Source organism: Crotalus tigris, unplaced genomic scaffold (genome assembly GCF_016545835.1).
Source record: "Crotalus tigris isolate CLP2741 ecotype Arizona unplaced genomic scaffold, ASM1654583v1 scf7180000021179.819088, whole genome shotgun sequence".
NCBI lineage: Eukaryota > Metazoa > Chordata > Lepidosauria > Squamata > Viperidae > Crotalus > Crotalus tigris.
In genome coordinates, this window is record NW_024098385.1 from 588,832 (window position 1) to 611,150 (window position 22,319).

Consider the following 22,319-nt stretch of genomic DNA (forward strand, 5'->3'; position numbering starts at 1 on the left):
TGCAATAAAGAGGAGCTCAGCATTTACTTTCTTTTGCTCTGCTAGCTTCAATGAAGGAGGTGGATATAAAGAGGTTTCTTCTAAGATTTGCAAAACTCATCATCTAAGCCCAGCATTCAGCTTGTGAGACAGCAGAATTTCAGCCAAGCTAGGTTAACAAGCTGCATTATTTGAAAGAAACAAAAACAAAAACAGGAAAAGGAAAGCAAGACAAATGTATCACTAAAAATTATTATAGATCAAAAACTGAAGCTAGTCAGGACTCTGATACTGTACCAAAACCATTCCTCTTTGAAAAATGCATGAGAAATCCTTTGGGGAGGGGAGACATATTCTTTAACACTGCAGATTGTTTGGGAGGTTTCTACCTTTATAGGAAGTAAGCGTGCTGAATTGTTGGGAGACAAGTAAAATATAATAACATATAGAGAGAAAGAATATCTGCCCATAATTATCCTGTAAGGTACATATGACTGAAAACCAGTCTGAAAAACCTAACTGCTCTCGTGTTGGTGGCCCAACATGATCCCTGGAGGCCAGGTGTGTCCAACCTTTTGCCTTGCCTGGGCCACACTGAATGAAGAGGAACTGTCTTGGACCGCAATAAAACATATAATACAGTTAATGTATATGATTAGCTTCCTTTATTTTGGGGGATCTGATGGGGCCGCACTACTAGCTTCCAGGGCCGTGGATTGAACATGCCTGGTGTGGGCTCTGCTTTTAGAGGCCTTAAAACAGGCTCTTGCGATAAACACAAATATATATGCCCTAAATATTAGACATGTATTTAGGAGAGGCTTGTGGATATTTTTATAAAACATATAGTTATGATTAGAGCAGTTTATGATTAAGAGATGCAATTAAAACTACATAGAGCAATGTTTGAAATCTGAATATAATATAAACTTTGAGAGCAAACAATCCAAGAATCCTCTTACAATAATTTACAGATATTATATTAACAGTTCCATTACCTTCAGTTAAAACAAGCATTTAATGACCCATCCTCCCCCCCCCCCCCAGCCAGAGGCTAAATATATCACTGAAATGCTCTTCTGGTAACATATTACTTTCTGAATTGGGAAAAAAATCCAGTTAGCATTCAGAAATGTTTTCATATAATCCTGGATGAACATGCCATGTTCTATCCCAAGCAAGCTCTCCAACTCAATTCCAACGGTCCTCAATTCTATTTATTCACTGAGAGCACTTTCAATCTTTCCTTGCAAATTGGCCATTGCTAAATAATTAAGAGCTTATTGCAATAACTCAAGATAAATTGTATTGCAAAGTTGCTATTTGCTGGAATATTTCACGGTACAATAAAATGAGGAAGCATTTTTACTTTATAGTTACATTATGGGACATTTATTAACGTAAGAGGTATATTAATCCAAGAAAGCACTACTACATCTTATCATAATTTTCACTGCTTGATCTCCATCTTTGCTGCACTCTTATTAACTAAATATACATAGTTTGTGGCGTACCACCAGCACTGCTAAATTATGATCACTAATAGTCAATAACACTTGCTAGCTTTATCAAATTTGTAATACCTAACAAGGAGAGCACTCTGTTAACTTTTACTTCTAAAAAGACAAATCAAATTTGTTAATTTCTATTTGTCCTCATACTCACATCAATAGTCTAGGACAGGGGTAGGGAACCTTGGCTATTGTGGACTTCAACTTCCAGAATTCCTGAGTCAGCATGGCTGGTTCAGGAATTCTGGGTGTTGAAGTCCACAAGTCATAAAAGAGCCAAGGTTTCCTACCCCTAGTCTAGGAAGACAATGATTATTTAGATTTTAGTCTGCCCTTGTGACTGCAATGAAGTTTTCCTGCCACAATAGTTGAGCACAGTCATGGAAAAAGGCAGACATATGGAAGTTTCTTAATTTCCCCAAACTACAGTAGTTTCACAAGCTTTTTTGCCACTCAATGTCCTTCTCACCCAAGGACAGAGGACTTGCTCCTGCAAAATGGATGCAGGATTTAGGAATACTTGGAAAACACATGGTTATCAGCAAAATCTCACAGCATTAAAGACAATTTCAAAAATAATTTGTATGGCAAAGTAAATCTATTTTAAGTACCTATCATAAAGCCATGATGACTGTTCCTTTCTGGCTGGTTCCCCTTAGAGCAGTGGTTCTCAACCTTTCTAATGCCGCGACCCCATAATACAGTTCCCCATGTTGTGGTGACCCCGAACCACTTATACATCACCGGGTGCCAGGGGCAGACAGCCTTGTTTGGCGACCCCCGTGAAATGGTCGTTCGACCCCAAATGGGGTCCCGACCCACAGGTTGAGAACCACTGCCTTAGAGTGAACCAGCTGAGAAGTAGCAGAGAAAATGGGGGAAAGATAGAAAAAAAACCCCATGTAATTCCATAAAATAAGTAATCTCAGAACAAAATAAAGTGAAAACCTTCTAATTTAAATTTTAGTTCTAAAATTCAAGATTTTGAGAACTAAAGAGACCTCATGCAAATAGTTCTCAATATCTTGAGAACTACCGTTACTCTGGAGCTCCATATTCAATAGGGAAGCAAGTAGCAAGTCCTTTCAACTAAATTTTTACATTTCTGGAAATCCCACCACAGAACCTTTGGAAATGTTTATTTCTTAATGTTCCTAATAAATTGCTACATAGGTTAGCTACAATTTGCCTGCTAATACATTAAATTAAAGCAGATGTTTGCCAAATGTTTATAATTATTAAAATTAAACACTCCTTGCATTTCAAAGAAGAGGTCACGGATTTAGTGGGTCTCAAAGTATGGATTGGTTTTCTTAGAGAAAACAGTATGTTTACTCAGAGCAGGACTGGATCCTGTCAGAAGCATTCTCTTCCATTCACCCTAAGGCACATCCCAGTAGCATTCAGAGCTGAGGTCCTCTTAAAGGTATTTCCACCAGCTCTCCAGAATCTGCAGTAATTCAGATTTCTGAGAAAGGGGATATCTCATTCCCAGCAGCTGGCTATGTGAGGAAAAATGGGGAGGGGGGAGGAGAGAAAGAACTGGGGAGGGGGGGAGGAGGTTGTAGCATGAAATATAGATAAGCTCCCCCCCACCCCCCCATGACTAGGAGGTTTGTATCAGTGCAGCATCAACAATTCACTTCCGTCCTACAATTGTATTTCAGACCATCACTGGTAAGTTTTCTTATAACTTCAATGCGTGCAATGTTGTTTTTTCTGATTTTAATCTAGATTTTTCATTCCAAAACATATTCAACTACAAAGAACAGGACGCAAAGTGTTTTTGATTTTGGAGACAAGAGTTGAGATGGGGTACCCGAACTTGACTCAAGAGCTTGTGTCTACTTATTTTTCTAATCTAACATGAAATAGCCTTTTGAACTTCATAAAATTATTTGAGTATTCATTAATCCAGCCGACCTGGTGTCATATAGACTTCAAGACTGTGTGTGTGTGTGTGTGTGTGTGTGTGTGTGTGTGTGTGTGTGTCTGTCTCTCTCTCTCTGTGTACACGCACATGTATGAACAACATTTTTATAGTTACTTTGGTCTCTCAAATCCAAACATTTGCATTTGGTACATAAACTTTCACAGAACCATAGAAGGTGCATTAAAAAAAATAGAAAAGAAAGGATATGCAGTAGTAAAGAAAAAGAAATATATAAAGAAATGACTTTCCCCTAATTACAAGTGTAAACTATTTTAGTAACTTAACATCTTCTCTTAAAATACTGCAAATGTTGTCTTCTTCCCATTTCCACTTTTATCTTTAAACAAATACTTAAGGCCTCATTTCAGTCCTGATGCCAGCAAAAATCTATTAAGGGATTCCAGAGACAACAACATATCTTTTTTAACCTTGATAAAATATTTACTGTATATATTATGCTGCCCATCTCATAGTCACAAAATAAAGCAACTTTATATTCCTTCATTTTGATCCTTACTCCCTTCAAATAATACCTTAGAACTTGGTTTCTTTTCATATTTTTGCCCCTTTTCACAAAATTCTTCAGAGCTTTAACAAGCCTCTTTTGTAAATCCAATATAGGAAAGTTATCCAGATTTGTTATTGATATATCCTTTTTAATTGTTAAGATATTAGCTGGTTTCTTTTGTATGTCCAGTGTGACACCTTCTTCACTTTTCACTTTTCTTATAAAAGCCTATCATTTTTAAACCCACTTTCAAATCAGTCTCAATCTTGTCAGGTAAAGTCTCTTCCACAATTTCTGTTAAGCACCATAGATTAAAATTAACGTCTGAGTCTATTGTTCAAAAATAAACTTTAATGCATCCAATGTTAAAATATTTTGCTTCATTCTATATTTCTAAACTGAGATTAACTGATCTTTAATTGTAAAGAAGGGGACTAGACTACACTCCCTTCCAACCTTGTTATTCTATGATATTCTATGATTTCACTCCCATTTTTTCTGAGGACTAAATGACTTAAGCAGCACTGTTATCAGTAGTTAAAGATATTACATCTAGATGTGGCAAGTATGGATTACCTGGAAACTGGAACTCTAATAAAGGGGCTGCACTCTGTCTGCTGGAAACAAACAATCCAAGGAGGCCTCTGCAAACTATGGCAGACTAAAGCATGTGTAAGAAAGCAAACTGGGCTTGGACTTGGAGGGGCATTTTGCCTGCAAATGTGCATCAAGGTCAACACTTGGCTTCTGTAACTTTCTGGATCTTTGCAGGATTAGACCAAGATAGTACGCTAATGTTTGGTCAATTTAAACAAGTGTCACCATAGCTCCTGTAATTGATAACACCTGTTAGAAAAAGAGGAATGTATTTTAGATTGTTATGGCTGGAAAGAGGAATTATTTTCCACACAGGGACTGAACAGGATTTCACAGAAGCAGGCAGCAATAGGATAGGTCAACTTAGGAATTATTGGAATGATAAAAGGATTGCTGCAAAATATAATAAATAGTATTTTTTGCTATATGATTTAAATCAGACAACCTCCATTTGAATTCTAGGAGTAGAAGAAGTGCAAACATGTGTTAAACGGGGATGCTGGAAGTTTCAATCAGTTATACTTCCACTATAGTGAAAGAAACTCACCCAGCCCTTATATCTCAGGACGCCAAATCAGGAGGCCCAAATCTCTTCGTTGCTCCCTGGACAAAATACAAAGCCTTCTATTATGTCAACAGATGTACAGCCTTTTATTAGCACTCATACAGGCTGGCTCAAGGGGGGGCAGAGAACAGTTTGATGCTAGAAATTATTATAGATAAAATCCGAATCCAGGATTACCAGGGAACTAATCCCATGTCATTTTACAATACTAAAGGATGAAATGGTCCATTTTTTAAAAATTCATAAGGCATTCTCTTGTTTCAATATTGAAAGGCACCAAAAACTGCAGGAGAATCGGCTCGATATTTAAAATAAAAAAAAAGTGTATTCCCACTGAACGTTTCATCTCTAAAGCTAACAATTTATTTGAAATCATTGCCAGAAACATAAATGTTTTCCTTGTGATCTTAAAATAAAATCCTCAAATCATTAACAAATGCTACTGTATAGTTTCAGAGAAAAATTCCTGCCCATGAATTTATTTCCATAGACAAAAGAACATCTGTATCTTAAGAGTAACAGCAAGAGGACATCTATTTTTCAAGGGGCAGAGAGCCAATTCTGGCTCTCTTCAACAAGTCCTCAAAACGAGAGCAATATGTAAGGGTGAAAACCCAAATGTCTATTAAGGCCCTGGGAGAGAAAAGAAAAAAGCCAGAGACTCAGCAGAGCTGGCCGTAATCCAGACAGGAAGAGTCACAAGTAAGAGGAGTCTGCCTCAGCCCTTTAGAGTCTGAACAAACATTTAAAAAAAGTGAGCATGCTCCAAACACAAAAGGAACTTCAACAGATGCCTCTGAGTCAACCTAGTACATTAACAAGATTTAACAATTACCTTGAACAATTATCTATGGCACCACTGCAGTTTAACATACCCCAAGGAATGTTAATTTTGCAAAATATTTATCTGTACTACTGTTTTTTAAGAAACATCATTTCAAGTGTGAATTTGTGCTGCAGAGCTGTGCTGTTTGTCTGAAGTAGTGCTGGTAAATAATCTCATTCAAGAAAGTCATTAAAGGCTGCGTTAGGACTTTGGAAAGTTCTCTCGGGCAGGAATTATTTGGAGTTCGCAATATTATATTATTACCTTACTCTGTGTTTCTGACCAGAATTCATTAGGGATTGAAAAACTCAATTTATCTCCTCTTTCTAATTGAAAAGGAAATAGCCAGAGAGCCAAATATTACAGACATATAAATGAAATCAGCTCATGATCTGAGACATTGCTTGGAGTTTGTGTAGCTAGATAATGGATTGAAAGGAAGGACAGATTCTTTCAGGATTTGAAAAGCTCCACATCAATATCATCCTCCTGAGATACCCAGAAAGTCGCAGGACTCCTTCATGTAGGGCAGGTGCTCTCAGACATTTAAAAAGATGGAACAACAACAACAACAATAAAAAAAATGTCCCCACCCTAATCTCACCTCTCCCAAAGTTATACTATATACCTTATTTCTTCTGTTAGACTCCTGAAATGTTACTTGATAGCTGCATTTGGTTCTGCAGCTAAGAGATTCTGCCCTTGGCTCACATTTGGCACACTGGATCATCTATAAAACATTTAGCATCTTCTAGATTGCCAATTGTCTCATTTTGTAACCTTTTTAATGATCAAACATCTCTTTTTTATGTTTATAGCTAAATAGATATGCTTAAAAGTGCTCTCAACTGTAAGTGACATTTCGTTTTATTTTATGGCTATACTATCAATAATTTTATTTGATTTTAGACTCTGGCCAGTAATCAGCTTCTGCATTTTAGACTCTGGCCAGTAGTCAGCTTCTGCATTCCCCACACTCTCTAGTTTGATTATTTGTGGTCTATTTTATTTCTTACATTGTCTACCTAGTGTTTTTGTGATGTATGTCCTATGCCTACTCACTGACTACCATAATCAACAAATAAGGTATTCATCAGCCTTTCTCAATTTTGTGGTCCTGGACACACTGGACTACAATTCCTATAGTTTCCAAGCAAATTTTAATCTAATGCGTTTAGGGACAAGTAATAGAAATGTATCTCTTATTTCAGCATCTTTACGTATTCAAAATTAAGAGAAAACACATTAAGGAAAATGGTCTTAAAAATTAGAAGTCTTTAAGCAGGCATTCCTCCCTTTTTGATCTCAAAAGATTTTTTGGGAACTTAAGTTAGTCCAAATTTTGTGTGTGTAACAAAATGGTTAATAAAGCATTCTGATGAACTGGTAATTCCCACAGTCTACACCAAGTGCAAGATAAATTAGACTTCAAGCATTCAAAGTCTTTCAAAATTTTGTCATTTCGATTGCTTGAGTTAGCAAAGCAAAAGTGCCACATTGTTAACATATGACTAAAAATGTCTGGAATACCAAACTACATTTTTAAAATTTGTAGGTTGACTGTTAGAGCTTTTTTTCCATTAGTAAGAACATTACTAAGAAGCATTCTACAATGATGGTCCAGTAACTTATTTAATAAAGTAATCTCTAGTCAAAATTGTTTTCTACTGAAGAATAATTTGAAGCTTACAATTACATATTCTGGCAATATTTGTTTGTATTCATACCATGTTCGCTCTACCTAAATGCCTTGGAACAACTGTGAAATGTCACACCCACACCCCAGTCCATCTTTAAAAGTCAAGAAATCGTTCCATCCAAACTGGAGGTAACAGGCTTTCAATCTGTAAGTTGGGAGTTGTCAAGGAAGAAAAGTATGAGATCCTTAAATGTATGACTTACATCCGCATGCATATAATGATTGCATTTATAAAAGTGACAATATTATTCCCTTACCTAGACTCGTTGGTTTTATCAGTTCATCCAACAAGTCATAAAATGGCAACTTCTGAAGCTTTATGTCCGGATGGACTGGGTGGAGTGCTGAGGTCAGATGGGGCAGGTCCAGTTCATGTTTAGGTCCCAGAAGAGAAACAGGAAGTAATGGTGAGGTTGCCGGGTGGCCATCAAAAGCAAGTTGTGGAATGGTAGAGGATGACAAAGGGGATGACATGGATGTTGAGTGGACGCTTGGGATGGACAAGTCTGCAGAGGATATTATTTTTTGCGGGAACCGCCTCCTGTAAAGTTCTTTGATTTTCATTTGGACAGCGGGACTGCAGCCAGCCTTGAGCAGATGAAGTGCTTTAGTAAGGAGTTCGTGTTTGCGGCCGTGCTTGTTTCTTCCTGCGTAACCCAAAAGCACCTGCAGCTCAGAGACTCGGAGGCTCATCACCATTTGCTTGAAGACAAACAAAAAGACAAGACAACAGTTATTCAATCAGAGCTGTCCGTGAACATGAGAGAGTTAACCATAGAGAGAGACTCAAGCAAAGCATAACTTTGCTTCACGGAACATATGTTCATCCTCCTCCTCCTCCTCATCTTATTATACAGCATTGGGGAAAAAATCCTTCCCAATCGTGAGTTCATAACTTGATTAAGGAGCATGTTTTCTCTTGATTTCACATTTCGAATATAGTACATATTATTATGGGCAGCATTTGACAGAGGAGGATCCTTTCAACATGGCTGTAACTCTGCCAAAATCTGTCAACCACTGACTATAATACCGTATGTGAGGGAAAAAATATAGAATAAAATTAAGCAAAACCCTGACACTTCTCTTATACAAACAAGCAGTATGTTATTCAGTCTGGAACAAAAATATACGAAGTAAGAGTCTAACAATCTGGCAATACATCCTAAATCACATCATTTCCAGAGTACATACGGCAGAATAAGAAAACATTTAATATCCTCTGTGAAAGTAAACAAAAGACCTACTGGAAAAGACAAGAAAGCAATTAAGACAATCAGATTACCTGTATCTGATTGTCTTAACTGCTTTCTTGTCTTTTCCAGCAGGTCTTATAATTGGCAGCTTAGGAAGTGCCTGAAATTACAACAAACCTGAAAATGGGACTTATCAGACGAATTTGAAGTTCTGATGTCTACACCCGGCCACCCTTTAGTCACATGACCACATTCTGGGTTCTTAGCAACTATGCTGAATGTATGGCTGTTTGCAGAGCCCTCCTAGTCATGTAACCACAATTTATGATGTTTCTGCTAGAAACCGGTGTTTACTTCTGGCTTCCAGCAAAAATCTCCCCAAAGTGAAAATGAGTTCGCTTAGCCCCCATGGCGTTCCCTTTACAACTGCCACAAAAAAAGTTGTAAAATTGGGTGCAGTCATATGGTAACCCTGTCACAACTTAAGACCAAATTCTGGGCTCAATTACAGTCATAAATTGAGGATTACCTGTTGTTAAATGATACTAGAAGACAAAAAGATAGTCTTAGCAGTAGGATGGAAATGTGAAAGTGATTGGTATAACATGTAAGGCATCAGGCTTGAAACTGAGACTTCTAATCCTGCCTTAGGCAGGAAGCCAGCTGAGTGGCCTTGGGCCGGTCCCTCTATCTCAGCCCTAGGAAACACGTAATGGCAAGCCACTTCTGAAAAACCTTGCCAAGAAAACTACAGAGACTAGTGCAGGGGGCCAAATTATCTACTGCAATTTTATTGTTTACCATATCATATGCCATTAAAAAATTTACAATGTCACTTTATTTTCTCTTCAGATGGCCTGCTGCATGTTACCTGTGCGTCCCATGGGAAGCAGAGTCGGCTGCAGCAGAGGTGAGTGCTGAGCGAGGCTGGTAGCCCTTCCCTAAAGAGTCAGGAGGATTTCACCTGCCTGACCTCGCAGGTCCTTTCTTACCATGCAGATGAATCTGAACTTCTGAAGCCATTTTTCATCGGGCTAATTTATAAAAGTTTCTTTTTACTTTTTCCTTCATGTTTTTAAGTTTTTTTAAAAAAATTATAACAGCCTATTTTTTTCTAGAATTACAGAAAAACTAATCTGTGCCTGAGCCTATTCTCTTTTAAATGGTTAAAAATCTGTTGAGTTATTGAAATATAAATGCTGTAAAAATGAACCTTATTTCATGATTTAACAGCTACTGAGGTAATGACACCTTGATTTACTTCAAAGTGTCATTACTTTAATAACTTTTTAAATTATTTTAGGCAGATTAGTAAAATATTAAGAAATTTGCTCTGGGAAGGCATAACTCTAGATTTCCTTCCTCCAATTACAGTTAGCATGTTATGAAAGATTCTAACTTTTCTGATTTTCAGCTTTATCACTAATTGGAATCACTTCTGACTTCAACTTCTCTGCAGAATAGGAGTGGTAAAGAAAAAAAGCCACTACTGGCACAATTAGAAAGTCAACTCCCCAGTTGTCACAACTGAAGTCTCTTGCAGATGCTCGTTAGTATCTGCACATACGATGATTTACAAATACTCTCCATAGCGAATACAACCTTCCTGAGCTTTCCTAACAACATAGCCCCTTCTTGGAATAAGGCAACCTAGGCAGGTTTCAGATATCAAAATCAAGCCTACAATACCTACAAAACGTTTGTTTCAAAACAGCTGTTTAGGGTGCTAAGCTAAAAATAAATCAAATTGTTCCATCCTACCTCTTCTAGCAGCTTCTTTCTCTTTCACCTGAAAAACAAAGACAACTTTCCTCGATGATGTAGTTCAAAATTCAGGGGTCGGAAAGGGGGGGGAAAGCTATATTAAAAGTACCCCAGGCTTAGTCCCTCCTCTCCTTTCATATAATGAATGGCAAGGCAACATATCCCAGCAAGTTACCGAAGAAGCAGCGACTGGACTTGGTTTAGGCATAACGCTAATGTATAGGAAATGCATTCTCACTTCACATTAGATCAAAAACAAACAGAGCAATGCCTTCATTTATGTCAGCCAAGGTTCTGTGGTGCCAGGGTCCGGGCCAGTGCCATCTTTGAGGGGCGCTGGGGTTAATAGGCTATTACATTATGCATATTTGGTGTTACTTGAATTTCCCAAATTCACTATCCAAGATAAATTTTTCTGCTTGCCTCGGGAGCAAACCAGTCTTTTTGCAACAGTTCAAGTTGGTTTTAAGCTTCATTTAAAATTAAGGGAATAGCTGAGTTCCAGCATTACTGCTTTTCATTTCAATGGGGCTACGTCAAGAATATTCTCCCCCTGCCTCTGAAATGTAATGATGATAACAACAACAACAACAACAATAATAGTAGTAGTAAAGTTGGAAGGGACCTTGTAGGTCATCTAGTCCAACCCCCTGCTTAGGCAGGAAACCCTATACCATTTCAGACAAATGGCTGTCCAGTCTCTTCTTGAAAACGTCTAATGTTGGAGCATTCACTGCTTCTGGAGGCAATGCCTGTATTGAGTTGCAAGTGAAGTTTTATTTACTGTCTGAATTTTATGGTTATCTTTGATATTAAACAAGGTGGTGGAATAGAACGGTCTTCAGTTTAGTGCTAGAAAAATCAAGTCAACACTGCTAGCATCTTCATCTTTACTATCCCTATCAAATTTAGCCATGCAGATGGGAGCTGTTTAACTCTATTTGTTAGTCTAGTTTAAGGACGAGAAATTGCAGAAAAATACATTAGTGTTAGACACAGGCCTGACAAATACACTGTGGAGTACCTTTGCAGAGAATTAAAATAATGCACAGGAATCAAGACAAAATACCAAAAGAAAGAGAAAGGATATTCAGATTAGTTTTGTTTTTGTTACTTAAATATTCAACTTCTGTCTCCCCAGCCATTAACAGAGTGAATAGTGCCATTAGTTAGGAAGCTATCATTGCATCTATTGGTCTGTCAATCATTTATTATTTATTTATTCATTAAGCTATATTGGACACCCAATTTCAATGGACTCTGGAAACTGTAGTTTCAGCACTGTTGCTCCAGCCCTTAATAATTACCATAGGTCGGTGTTTCTCAACCTTTTCTTCACCATGGACCCCTTTTAAATATTTTTGTAGCTTGGACCATGACCACAGACCCCCCAAGACTTAACTCAAGATTTAAATCATAACATTTTTCAAGCCTTCATAGACCCCGTGACAACATTGTGGTTCCCCCCAGGGGTCCAATGACCACAGGCTGAGAACCACGGCCATAGGCGATGGAGCTTATGAATAGCATTTTCTTTGTATCCAAATATATACAAGCCCAAAGGATGTGTTTAGCGTTTTCTAGTCAGTTCCCTACTGTCCAGTTGTTGGGTACTTAAAAAAATGGATGGAGAATTTATAGTGGATTTCTGACGATGAGCTGTGCAGACCCTGATGTAGCAAAGTAGTCCCACACTGTAACAGTCTACGTTCTTCTACATAACATACTTTGCAGCTGGTATGAGGTTCTTCTGCTGTGAACTGCTGCTGCCTTTGGCTTTTGTCTAGCAGCCCTCCTGGTACCATGGCAAAATAACTACCTTTACCTCATCTGTCCAGAGCAGATTGTTCCAAACATCCTGATCCTCGTGTAGGTGTTTATCAGCAAACTTTACTCTTGGTCTCATGTTCTTTCTGGAAAGCAAAGATTTCCTCCTGGCACACCTCCCATGTAGATCTAATTTGGACAGCTTCTTTCAAATGGTAATCTGATGGACTCTGACATTAATGGTGGTGAGAGTTATGAGATGAAATTCTGGGATTCTTAGAGAATTCTTTTGGCATCTTGCATTCTGCTCTCAGGGTGAACTTATTCAGATGGCCTGGCTGGGCACGTTGGCAATTGTTTGAAATCTTCTTCACTTGTAGATCTTCAGAACAGTGGAATGACTGAAGACCAATGATTTGGCAATCTTTTAAAATCCCTAGCCCGTTCTAGATTCACAGAAATCTATAATGTTGAAGATCTCAGAGAGCTTTTTTCAGCTAGGCATGGTGATATCACGCACTTCAACAAGAAAAAGCAAATCAAATGAAACGTTCAAGGTTTCAGCAAGACAAGTTTCTCCAAGATCATCTGTAATAATGTTCTAATCATTTGCACCTGATCTGGTGCAATGCACTTAATTCAAATTTTAGGTATCTGTGGAAGTGATAAATGTAGGGATGAACTTAGTTTTTCTACATGCAAAATTGGTATTTCTTTAAATCATGCAATGGAGTACAAAAAGTAAAGGGACGTAATATTTATTATATGTTAGTGTTGAAATGAAGATCAAATGTCTCTCCTTATATAGTGAAAAAGACAAAAAATTCAGCAGGGTGTACTTTTTCACATGATTTTATAGGGTTTTTTTGCACTCCTAACCAAAGATCTCTGTGATCTTTTTACCCCGACCTTTAAAATGTTGCATAATTTTCCATATTTTTGACATCTTTTCAAGCTTTTGCTTTTCTTGACAGTTCTTGACAATTTGTGAAATGTTCTTTTTATACCCTTTGTGAGGTTCTCCGAGTCTGCACATTAACAGTACAGAAATACTACTTGATTTTTCTATAGCTTTCACTGTAGATAAATATATTTTTCATAATTTTGTAATTTGAAATATTCAGGGTATTCTGCTATACATATTAAATTTTATGCTGCTTGCAAATGTTTCTGAGGAAGGATTACTGTCCAGTGAGACTCTGGATGCTATACAGCCACTTCTTTCTGGTTGTCCTAGAGTTCCAAGCCTTATTGCAGAAATACTTTGTTAAAACTCAGATAAGTTGCCATGTGAGTGCCACTTGTTACAGCCTCTTTCCCAAGGCTGCCTTTGGTTTCTGTCCTTACACCAACACTGTCTCCACAGATAGCCTCAATGATAAAGTGTGGGATTAAAAATTCATATCAATAACAAAGCTAATTTTATTAATATACTGTTCATTACATTAGCTAAGCAACAATCCTGGTGTGTGTGTGTGTGTGTGTGTGTACTGAAAGAGTGACTGGCCCAAGGTCACCCAGCTGGCTTTCATGGCTAAGGCAGGACTTGAAATCGCAGTCTCTTGTTTTCTAGCCTGGTGCCTTAACCACTAGACTAAACTGGCTATCTTAAATCCTTTAAAAGCAAGGATAAATCCCACATTTTGCCACTAGCATCACAGCAAAATACTTTTTATTCAAAGACAATTACATTAAGAAAGATCTGATTTCTTCCTAGTGCCATGGTAGGATCTGCTTAAGAAAGGTCTGATTATATGTGCCAATATGATACATCTGGATTAAAGAAATAGATAAAAACAAAACAAGAATTGCTTAATGAAGGAAGAATTGTACCATGACTACAGGTAGTCTTCAACCATTCATTTAATGACCGTTCAAAGTTACAATGGCACTAAAAAAAGTGCCATTAACTATCTTGCTTAGCAACAGAAAATTTGGGCTCATTTATGGTCTTAAGTCAAGGACTACCTTGTGTTTGCAAATAATTGTAAAATTATTGTAAAATAATTGTAAAAATAAAAAGCAATTTTACAGTAGGGACCCTAGAAAGAAGACAGAGATCAGAAAATTGTGGGAATAAAATTTGAATCAAAACCATAAATACTTTGTTAGATATTATCCCAGAGAATATAAACGAAAGGCACCATAATTTATCAGGATATATGCGCTCAGCGACAAAAATCAAAATGAGACAATACAGAAAAAGAGAAACCTTGCCATCTCTACTGAATTGGGAGACTTTTTTCTAAACTAAAGAAGTGTATGCAAAAGCTTTTCTGATGAGGAAGTTGCTCTTTTATCAGCTTTTACAGGTTGGCAGACTGAAGGCCCAGCTGCTTTCAGTGAGAACCAGCCCTCTTGCACAAACCAAGCTTAGTGTAAGGTCCCTGCTGCTTATAAGTCCAACTCTCTCTGCCCAGCATTCTAGCTTTACTTTCCTACTGAAATCACCAGTTTGCTTATCTGTCTTAACACTCTCAGGTCTGTATATTTGGGGCAATGATAAGTTTTTTGGCATTTGGCCTCTGTACAACTGCCACTGAATTTGAAATGGAATACAAGCAAAGTGAAGTCCTTCAGCTTTAATTCAGGGGGTTTGACAAAAAGGTGTCATTAACCATTGAGGAATTACAGCTGTTTTAATACACCCACCCCTTCATTTTGCTGCCAAACTTTTACCTCTGTTTAATTTTGCATGGTACCTAATCCTTCCAACCTCGCAGCTTTGTACAATATTCATTTCAACACAAAAGATATTTCAGGGCAAGGGCCTCATCAAGATTTCTTTCCAACCTCACTATATAGCACCCATCCTCCTTCAGTTTTATTTTAGGATTTTTAAGTACTGTAATCAGTAACTGAGACCAGCTCTGGGACTAAGCAATGCAGCCATAAGCGAGCAATGTGATGTGACCGTGCTGACTGACGAGAGCCGTTGTGGCAGCCCTAGTCGTCATCGGCAGGCGACTCGCATGGGGCTCTCAGTTCTGCTCCTCCTCACTGCTCTTCTCTAAACAACATGGAGGAAGGATCTGACCAAAGATCCAAAGAGCGTCACAACTGCCTCTCTCGGTTTGAAAATTACACTGCTCTGAATGCCACCTAGCACTGTGTTTTTGTAGCTACATTACACTGCCAGCTCATGTTCTTTTAAATCTATTACACTCACTTCTTGTTTAGTGACCAAGTTCCATTCTAACAATCAGGTTGTTCGGTGAAATGATCGCTAAATGAACACATGACGGAGAGAGAAAAAGACAATGTAAAGATCACTGGTTGCTGCTGTCTCATTTAGATAAAGTTATCTTGTACAGCCACACTAGCATTACTCTAACTGCACTATGCGTTGTTGTCAGGTTGTATGTATGTGTGTTGGAAAATGATTTTTATTGCTGCTTATTTTCTTATTTGTGAATGGTTACTAAAGAGCCACCCAGAGCAGCCCCACGGTGAGATGGGCAGCAAATAAATTTAAGAAATAAAATAAACTGAAGTACTGCTAAATGTGGAGTGAATGTATTATAATTCCTGACCAACTGATTTGTTTCCTAAATGGAGAACTGTAAAGAACTTTTTTAAAAATTTCAGCTCATTTGTCTAAACTACCAAGATCATTGTTTGACGTTATTTCTGGCCCACTGCCGGTGTTTTTATGGCCCACGCGCAGAGGGGCAGGCGGCAGAACGCCAGACCAGGCCTCGATTGAGGACTGGGGCCAGAGTATCCTGAGCAGGGGCGGCTGAACAAGGGCCTCCCATGGCTACCACGCTCCTTGGCCAGCAGACTTGCCCGCTGTGCCGGCAGATCTAGAGGAGGGGCAGGATCTGGCCCTAGAGAAGAAAGTTTGCCCGCCCTGTCTTGGGGGACTAGCTACCCAGCCAATTGTGTTATTGTCTACATTTGTGCTAAGCAGTCCCTCCACCTGTTCACAGACATCATGAATGGAAACGTGGAAGAGCAAAAGCCCCGGCACCGACCTTGCGGCTCCCCACTGGATGTCTCTCTCGGATGCCTCTCTCCCATCTGATGAGGAATTGGACTTTGAGCCAGCTGTACACCCATTTAATTATCATGCCGTCTCGTTCTGCCCTCAGCAAGCATGCTAATCGGCATGTCATGGGGGACTCCTCTGATCCTTTGCAGAAGTCAGAGTACTCAGGTAGTATTTGTTCTTGACAAATCAGTATTGAACTCTAGTAACTACTGAATAGTTTTCACAGTCCTTGGATCAACCTAATCTCAACTTGTTACCTGTATAAAAGACAGGGACCCAGAAATCTTGCTGATTGATAGGGGATCAAATACTTATTTCACTCATTAAAATGCAAATCAATTAATAACTTTTTTTGAAATGCATTTTTCTGGATTTTTTTGTTATTTTCTTTCTCACTGTTAAAATAAACCTACCATTAAAATGATAGACTGATCGTTCCTTTGTCAGTGGGCAAGCGTACAAAATCAGCAGGGGGATCCAATAATTTTTCCCCTCACTGCAGAATCCAATTCTCTGAGCATCCACGCTTACAGCATAGACTATACTTTACGTGAGATAGCATGTGTCCAGTGCAGACTAGAACAGAATGCAGCTATTGTTTTATATGGAAACTATACCAATATTTGATGCAATCTAGATTTGCTTTTGCCCATTGGTACATGCAACTATTTGCAGGCCTTGCCATTCCTTAAGACAATGTTTACCCTTTATCCTTTCAAAAAGGATTTCTCGGGGCCCATCTGTAATTTTAACATTTAAGAAGTGCTATCTCTGAACTGTAATATTAATTCAAACTGCACACAATATGCAAGGATGTATATGAAGTTTTAAAAAACTTTCAACCGTGCAACAGATATTTTCCCTGCCAGTTGGAAACATGCTTGACTGTCCATTTAAAAACAATCCCAAATATAAACAAACATAGCTCATCTTGAATTTAAATTACCTTTCCAAATTAAAAAAGGAAGCGATTTTTTTTCCATTTGTTCATCCTGTTAAGCCTGATCAGTTTTATCCCTCCAGCAGAAAGTCAAAACTGAAAACAGTGTGCAATTTCACAAGAATGCAGACAGTACAACAATTTAAGGATGCCTGGCTACCAACTTGTTCTTTGATGCTCCAGTAACAAGCCTTGGAAGAGTTTTCTTTAAAAGCAGATATTTACTTAGAAAACTCTATATAACTTGGATCTAGAATATCTGAATAACCTTCCCATACAAGATTATCATTATTAGATTTTAATCCTACCTTCTTAAAATATGTTTTGGTCAATTCAGGGCTGTGACCACGCCTAATATCCCTGCCTATTTTCTCCATAACAATCTAGGGGTGGGGGGTGGGGGGTGGGGTGGGGGTTGCTGAGAAATATGACAGGCCTAAAGTCACTCAGTTTTCATGCCTAAAGAAGGCCTAAATCTCACCGTCTTCTGGTTTCCAGACCAGTATTTGAAATACTACACCAAAGTGGCTCTCAATTGTAAAATATATATTATATTCTTTATTGTTTGTATAAATGTAAATGTAATATAAGCATAAACATGTGCATATAAAAGATTTGTAATAAAATATTTTATGATCTTTGTAAGACAGCTACCTTCTTTTCCTACCCCAAAGAAAGTCAAGTCTGATAGGAACAGAGGATCAGACTTTCCTTCGTTTACATCCCCCATAAATCTTCCAAATCTATTTAGAAAGTGAAAGGAAATTCCAAATTTACTTTCACATCACTCACCATTTTCACAATAGTGGAAACAATTGCTTTACTTGGAGACAGCAAAATGGGGGGAAAGTATAGGCTGTCCTCAACTTACAACCATTTGTTTAGTGACCGAAGTTACAATGTCACTGAAAAAAGTGACAGTTTTTCACACTTACAACTGTTCCAACATCCTCATGGTCATGTGACCAAAATTCAGTCGCTTGGCACTGGCATTATGACATTATGCATGATGGCATTTATTACAACCTACAGAATCGCCAAGAGTCTGGCACGACTGAATGGATAACATCACCACCACCACCACCACCACCATCATGATGACAGTTGCAGTGTCCTGGGGTCATGTGATTATCTTTTGCAACCTCCTGACAAGTCAATGGGGAAGCTAAATTCACTTAACAACCATGTTACTAACTTAATAACTGGAGTAATTCACTTAATAATTATAGTGAGAAAGGTTGAAAAATGAGGCAAAATTCACACAGCAACTGTCTTTTTCACAATGGAAATTTTGGGCTCAATTGTTTTTGTAAGTCAAGGACTCCCTGTAGTTGCTTAGTTCTACTCAAACAGTAAAAATATGTCTTCTATTCTACATTTGCTAGATATTTTTTATTTGTATCCAGCCTTTATTATTTTTACAAATAATTCAAGACAATGAACATATCTCCCCCCTCACCAGAAGGCTTTATTTTCCCTACATCCCTATGAGGTGGGTCAGATTCTAAATCTTTTCAATTGTTTTTGTTTACATGTATTCTTCATTTTAGTTTTAAATGTATACAATGTTTTAATATTTAATATTCTGTAAACTACCTTGAGAGTTTGTATTATTTTTTTAAAAAAAACAATCTCATAAATATATTAAAAATTATGTTAATACCAAAGAAAGCAATAAAAATCAGCATCAGACAGATGCTAGAGAGAGAACAGAATATCTAAAGTTGGCAAATGAGCTAGGGAAAAGAAAGATAGAGGGGCAGCAGGGAGAATTTCATGTCTTAAAAAGTGTTTTTATGTTATTATTTTGAGTAATTTCCTCATGCTTACAGAAGAAAAAAAAAGTACATCCCTCACATATAAATGTGCTTTCTCCACAGGACCTTGGAGAGAGAGGAAAGGAGGAATGTTTTGCCATAGAAAACAATCAGGTTTTAAAACTACTCCCTAATAAGCCCATCATCTCAGCCAATCAGAGCCATTTACAACACTTCCCCCCCCCCCATCTGCTGCACTAAGATTAACGAAGCAGCTCAAAGAGTGAATGAAAACAGATAAATGGTTTTATGCTTTACAACTGGCTAGCAACAACACTTGCAGGTTTCTTAAAAATCTTATTTCCAGACCAGCAAAATTCCGCTCCTCTCTTCAAGCACAAAAGGCAAGGGGAGGTGATGAAAAGGATCCATTCAAAGAGAACAGCCATCACTTTCTATACAAACTCCTTAAGGATCGAAGCACAGTCAAAGAAGAGTCCAAATGAAAAAAGACCTAGATACCTACAGACCCTCTGGCCCTGTTACATCAAAAAAAATCTCAAAAAGACAAGCACAATAGGTTTTCAACACATTATAATTGTTAATTATTAGATATCTGTTATCTGTCTCACACCTATCCTGCCTCCATACAACTATCCCGTCTCCCCCTCCAGCCTCATCACAACTTAAACCTACGCCAACATCTAATGTAGTAGTAAGCTGCCGCTTTTACGTTTCCTCCGACTGGATGCTGTACAAATTTGACTTCTCTTGTGGTTTGTAAACACAGAAACTCTGTACAAGAAAAGACTTTCATCTGCACTAAAGACTTTTTAAATTAAGCATTTACCCTGCACTTCAGGCATTTGCTATATTTCATGGAAACTAGCCTTGTAATAAATGAAAGTATTAGGCACTGTAACTGAATATATCCCAAAAAAATCCTTTATCATACCAAACGTAGGAACAGTTAAGGAAATTAATATTACAACAAATTCCTTCAATGCAATCCCAAAAGGAAATTGAAACGCTAAGAATCTTATGCTACATCAAAACAATCTTTTGACAAAAGGGATATTACTGTTTTTTAAAAAAAACTTCTTGAGATGCTGCTAAGCGCTCAGAGATATTCAGACTCATTTTCTCTCCCGAGTTCCCCCTCCCTCCTCCAGCTGTGCATCCCTCGGGCCAGCAGCAGCAGCAGCAGCAGAAAGGAGCCAACGAGACTCGCTACTTTTAGCTTCTTTCCTCTCGAGGAGGAGGAGGAGGAAGCCGAGTTTCCTTCCAGGGAGCTCAGAAAGCTTGCGCGTTTGGGACGGGGGGGGGGGAAGCGCGTCAGCTCTGCAAACGAGCGGAGAGGCGCGCGAGTTGGGAGGGGGAGAAGCCGAGGAAGCCCCGCAATCTCCGCGCTTACTTTCTGCAACTCCGAGCCGCGGCATCGGCCCCAACTCCCGCGCACCGCCTGCCCTCCCGCTTTGCGTCCGATGGCGCCCCTCGCCGGGAGAGCCGCCTTCACACGACCCTGGCTGGGCTCTCGCGCACACGCATCTTCCAAGGGAGAAAGAATAAAAAACCTTTGCCCCCCCCGGCCCCGTCTCACCAAAGGAACGGAAAGCCGCCTGACAGCAAGGCGCGACTAAGCCCGGGGGGGGGGACTCTGCCCCTCCGCTCCTTCCGCCAAGCCGTCCCGAGCCCGAGAGAGTCGGACAGACTTTCCCAGCAGGGACCGCTTCCCCGGGGCGAAGCCGGCACTGCTCCCGGGGCCGAGCGGCTGGGGAGCCTTCGTTGGGGAGGGGGCGGGAGGGCCCGCCGCATCTGCGGCAGAAGCTGGGCCCTCCAAGCGGGGCTCCGGGGCCCCAAGAGCGGGGGGAGCCCGGGCAGAAGAGAGGTCCCAGGCTCGCTCCACTCTCCGCGGGGGAACGGTCGCGCGGCTCCCGTCCTACCCGGAGGAGACCAGCCCGGCCCTCCGCGGAGAAGGAAAGGGGAGCCCCGCCGCGGGACGAAGGCGACCGGGGAAGACACGGCGATAGCAGCCGCGGGGAGGGCGCCCTCCTCAGTCTTCCCTCTCCCTCTCCCCTCCGCCGTGCTCGGGCCGACCGCGCCGCCGCGGGTCCCGCCACCCCCCGAAACGGCCCGGGGCGGGGGCGGAGAGCGGCCGCGGGGGGGCTCCCAACTGCGCCTTTACCTTTAGTTCCGCACTGTCCGCCATCTTGAATCGCGGGGCGCAAGCGCAGTGAACCCCGCCGGGAGATCGCCTTCCCCGCCCCGCGCCCGGCGTTTGAATCCGCGGCGCGCGCGCGGCAGCCATTTTGTCCGTCCCTCAAGGCGGGACGCCGCTGCCGGGCGGGAAGTTTCCTCCTCGGGGGCGCGGTGGGGTGGCTTGGGGGGGGGTCACGGCCTGATGGGGCGAGGCTCACCTGCCCTTTTCGGGGACGATGCTCTTTCGCGGCGCGGTGCTTGCCGCGGGGCCGTTCTCGTGAGAGGACGGCAGGTTGGGTCGCGTTCCGTGACGTCACGGCAGCCCAGCCAATGGTGGCAAAGGGATGCTGCGAGCAATCTGAACCTGGGCAGCCTCGGTTGGGTTAAGGGCATCATCTGGATGGCTGCAAGGTTACCCGGACGACCCTTCCAGCCAGCCCTGCCCGCGTGTGACAAGCGCCAGGCCTCCCTTCCTAGCGGGAGAAAGAATCGGCAGGAAGCTGGAGCAAGAAAAAGGTCGAGCTGGGCTGGGAAAGCTTCGGGGGGGGGGGATCGTCTCCCCGACGGCCCTTTTGCCAAGAGGAAAAGGAGCAGAGGCGTCCAGTTTTGGTCACCACGATGTAAAAAAGATGTTGAGACTCTAGAAAGAGTGCAGAGAAGAGCAACAAAGGTGATCAGGGGACTGAAAACTAAAACATATGAGGAACGGCTGCTGGAATTGGGTATGTCTAGTTTAATGAAGAGACGGACAAGGGGGGACATGATAGCATGTTCCAATATCTCGGGCTGCCCCAAAGAAGAGGGAGTCAAGCTACTCTCCAAAGCACCCGAAGGCAGGACAAGAAGCGAGGGATGTAAACTCATCAACCTAGCACTAAGGAGAAATTTTCTAACAGATAGAACAATTAACCAGTGTAACAACCTGCCTCCGGAAATTATGAATGCTCCAACACCCGAAGTTTTTAAGAAGAGACTGGACAGCCACTTGTCTGAAATGGTATAGGGTTTCCTGCCTGAGCAGGGGGTTTGACTAGATGACCTCAAAGATCCCTTCCAAGTTTATTATTATTATTACCTGTATGTC

General features: G+C 40.3%; 1 protein-coding gene across 4 annotated transcripts in view; it reads right to left on the reverse strand.

The window, feature by feature from the left end:
• Window positions 1–21,304, reverse strand: part of PIAS1 (protein inhibitor of activated STAT 1) — a 35,789-nt gene extending 14,485 nt beyond the window's left edge. Inside the window, exons 1-3 of one of the 4 annotated variants that reach the window (XM_039369613.1) lie at window positions 21,222–21,257; window positions 10,576–10,603; window positions 7,876–8,320 (exon numbers count right to left, since the gene is read on the reverse strand). In XM_039369613.1, coding sequence (XP_039225547.1) covers window positions 7,876–8,317 — 442 coding nt within the window. In that variant the 5' untranslated portion in view covers window positions 8,318–8,320; window positions 10,576–10,603; window positions 21,222–21,257. Of the gene's footprint in view, window positions 1–7,875; window positions 8,321–10,575; window positions 10,604–20,450; window positions 20,581–21,221 lie in introns of those variants that run through there. The other 3 variants (XM_039369614.1, XM_039369612.1, XM_039369615.1) reach the window with 3 other exon arrangements.
• Window positions 21,305–22,319: the final 1,015 nt, after the last annotated feature.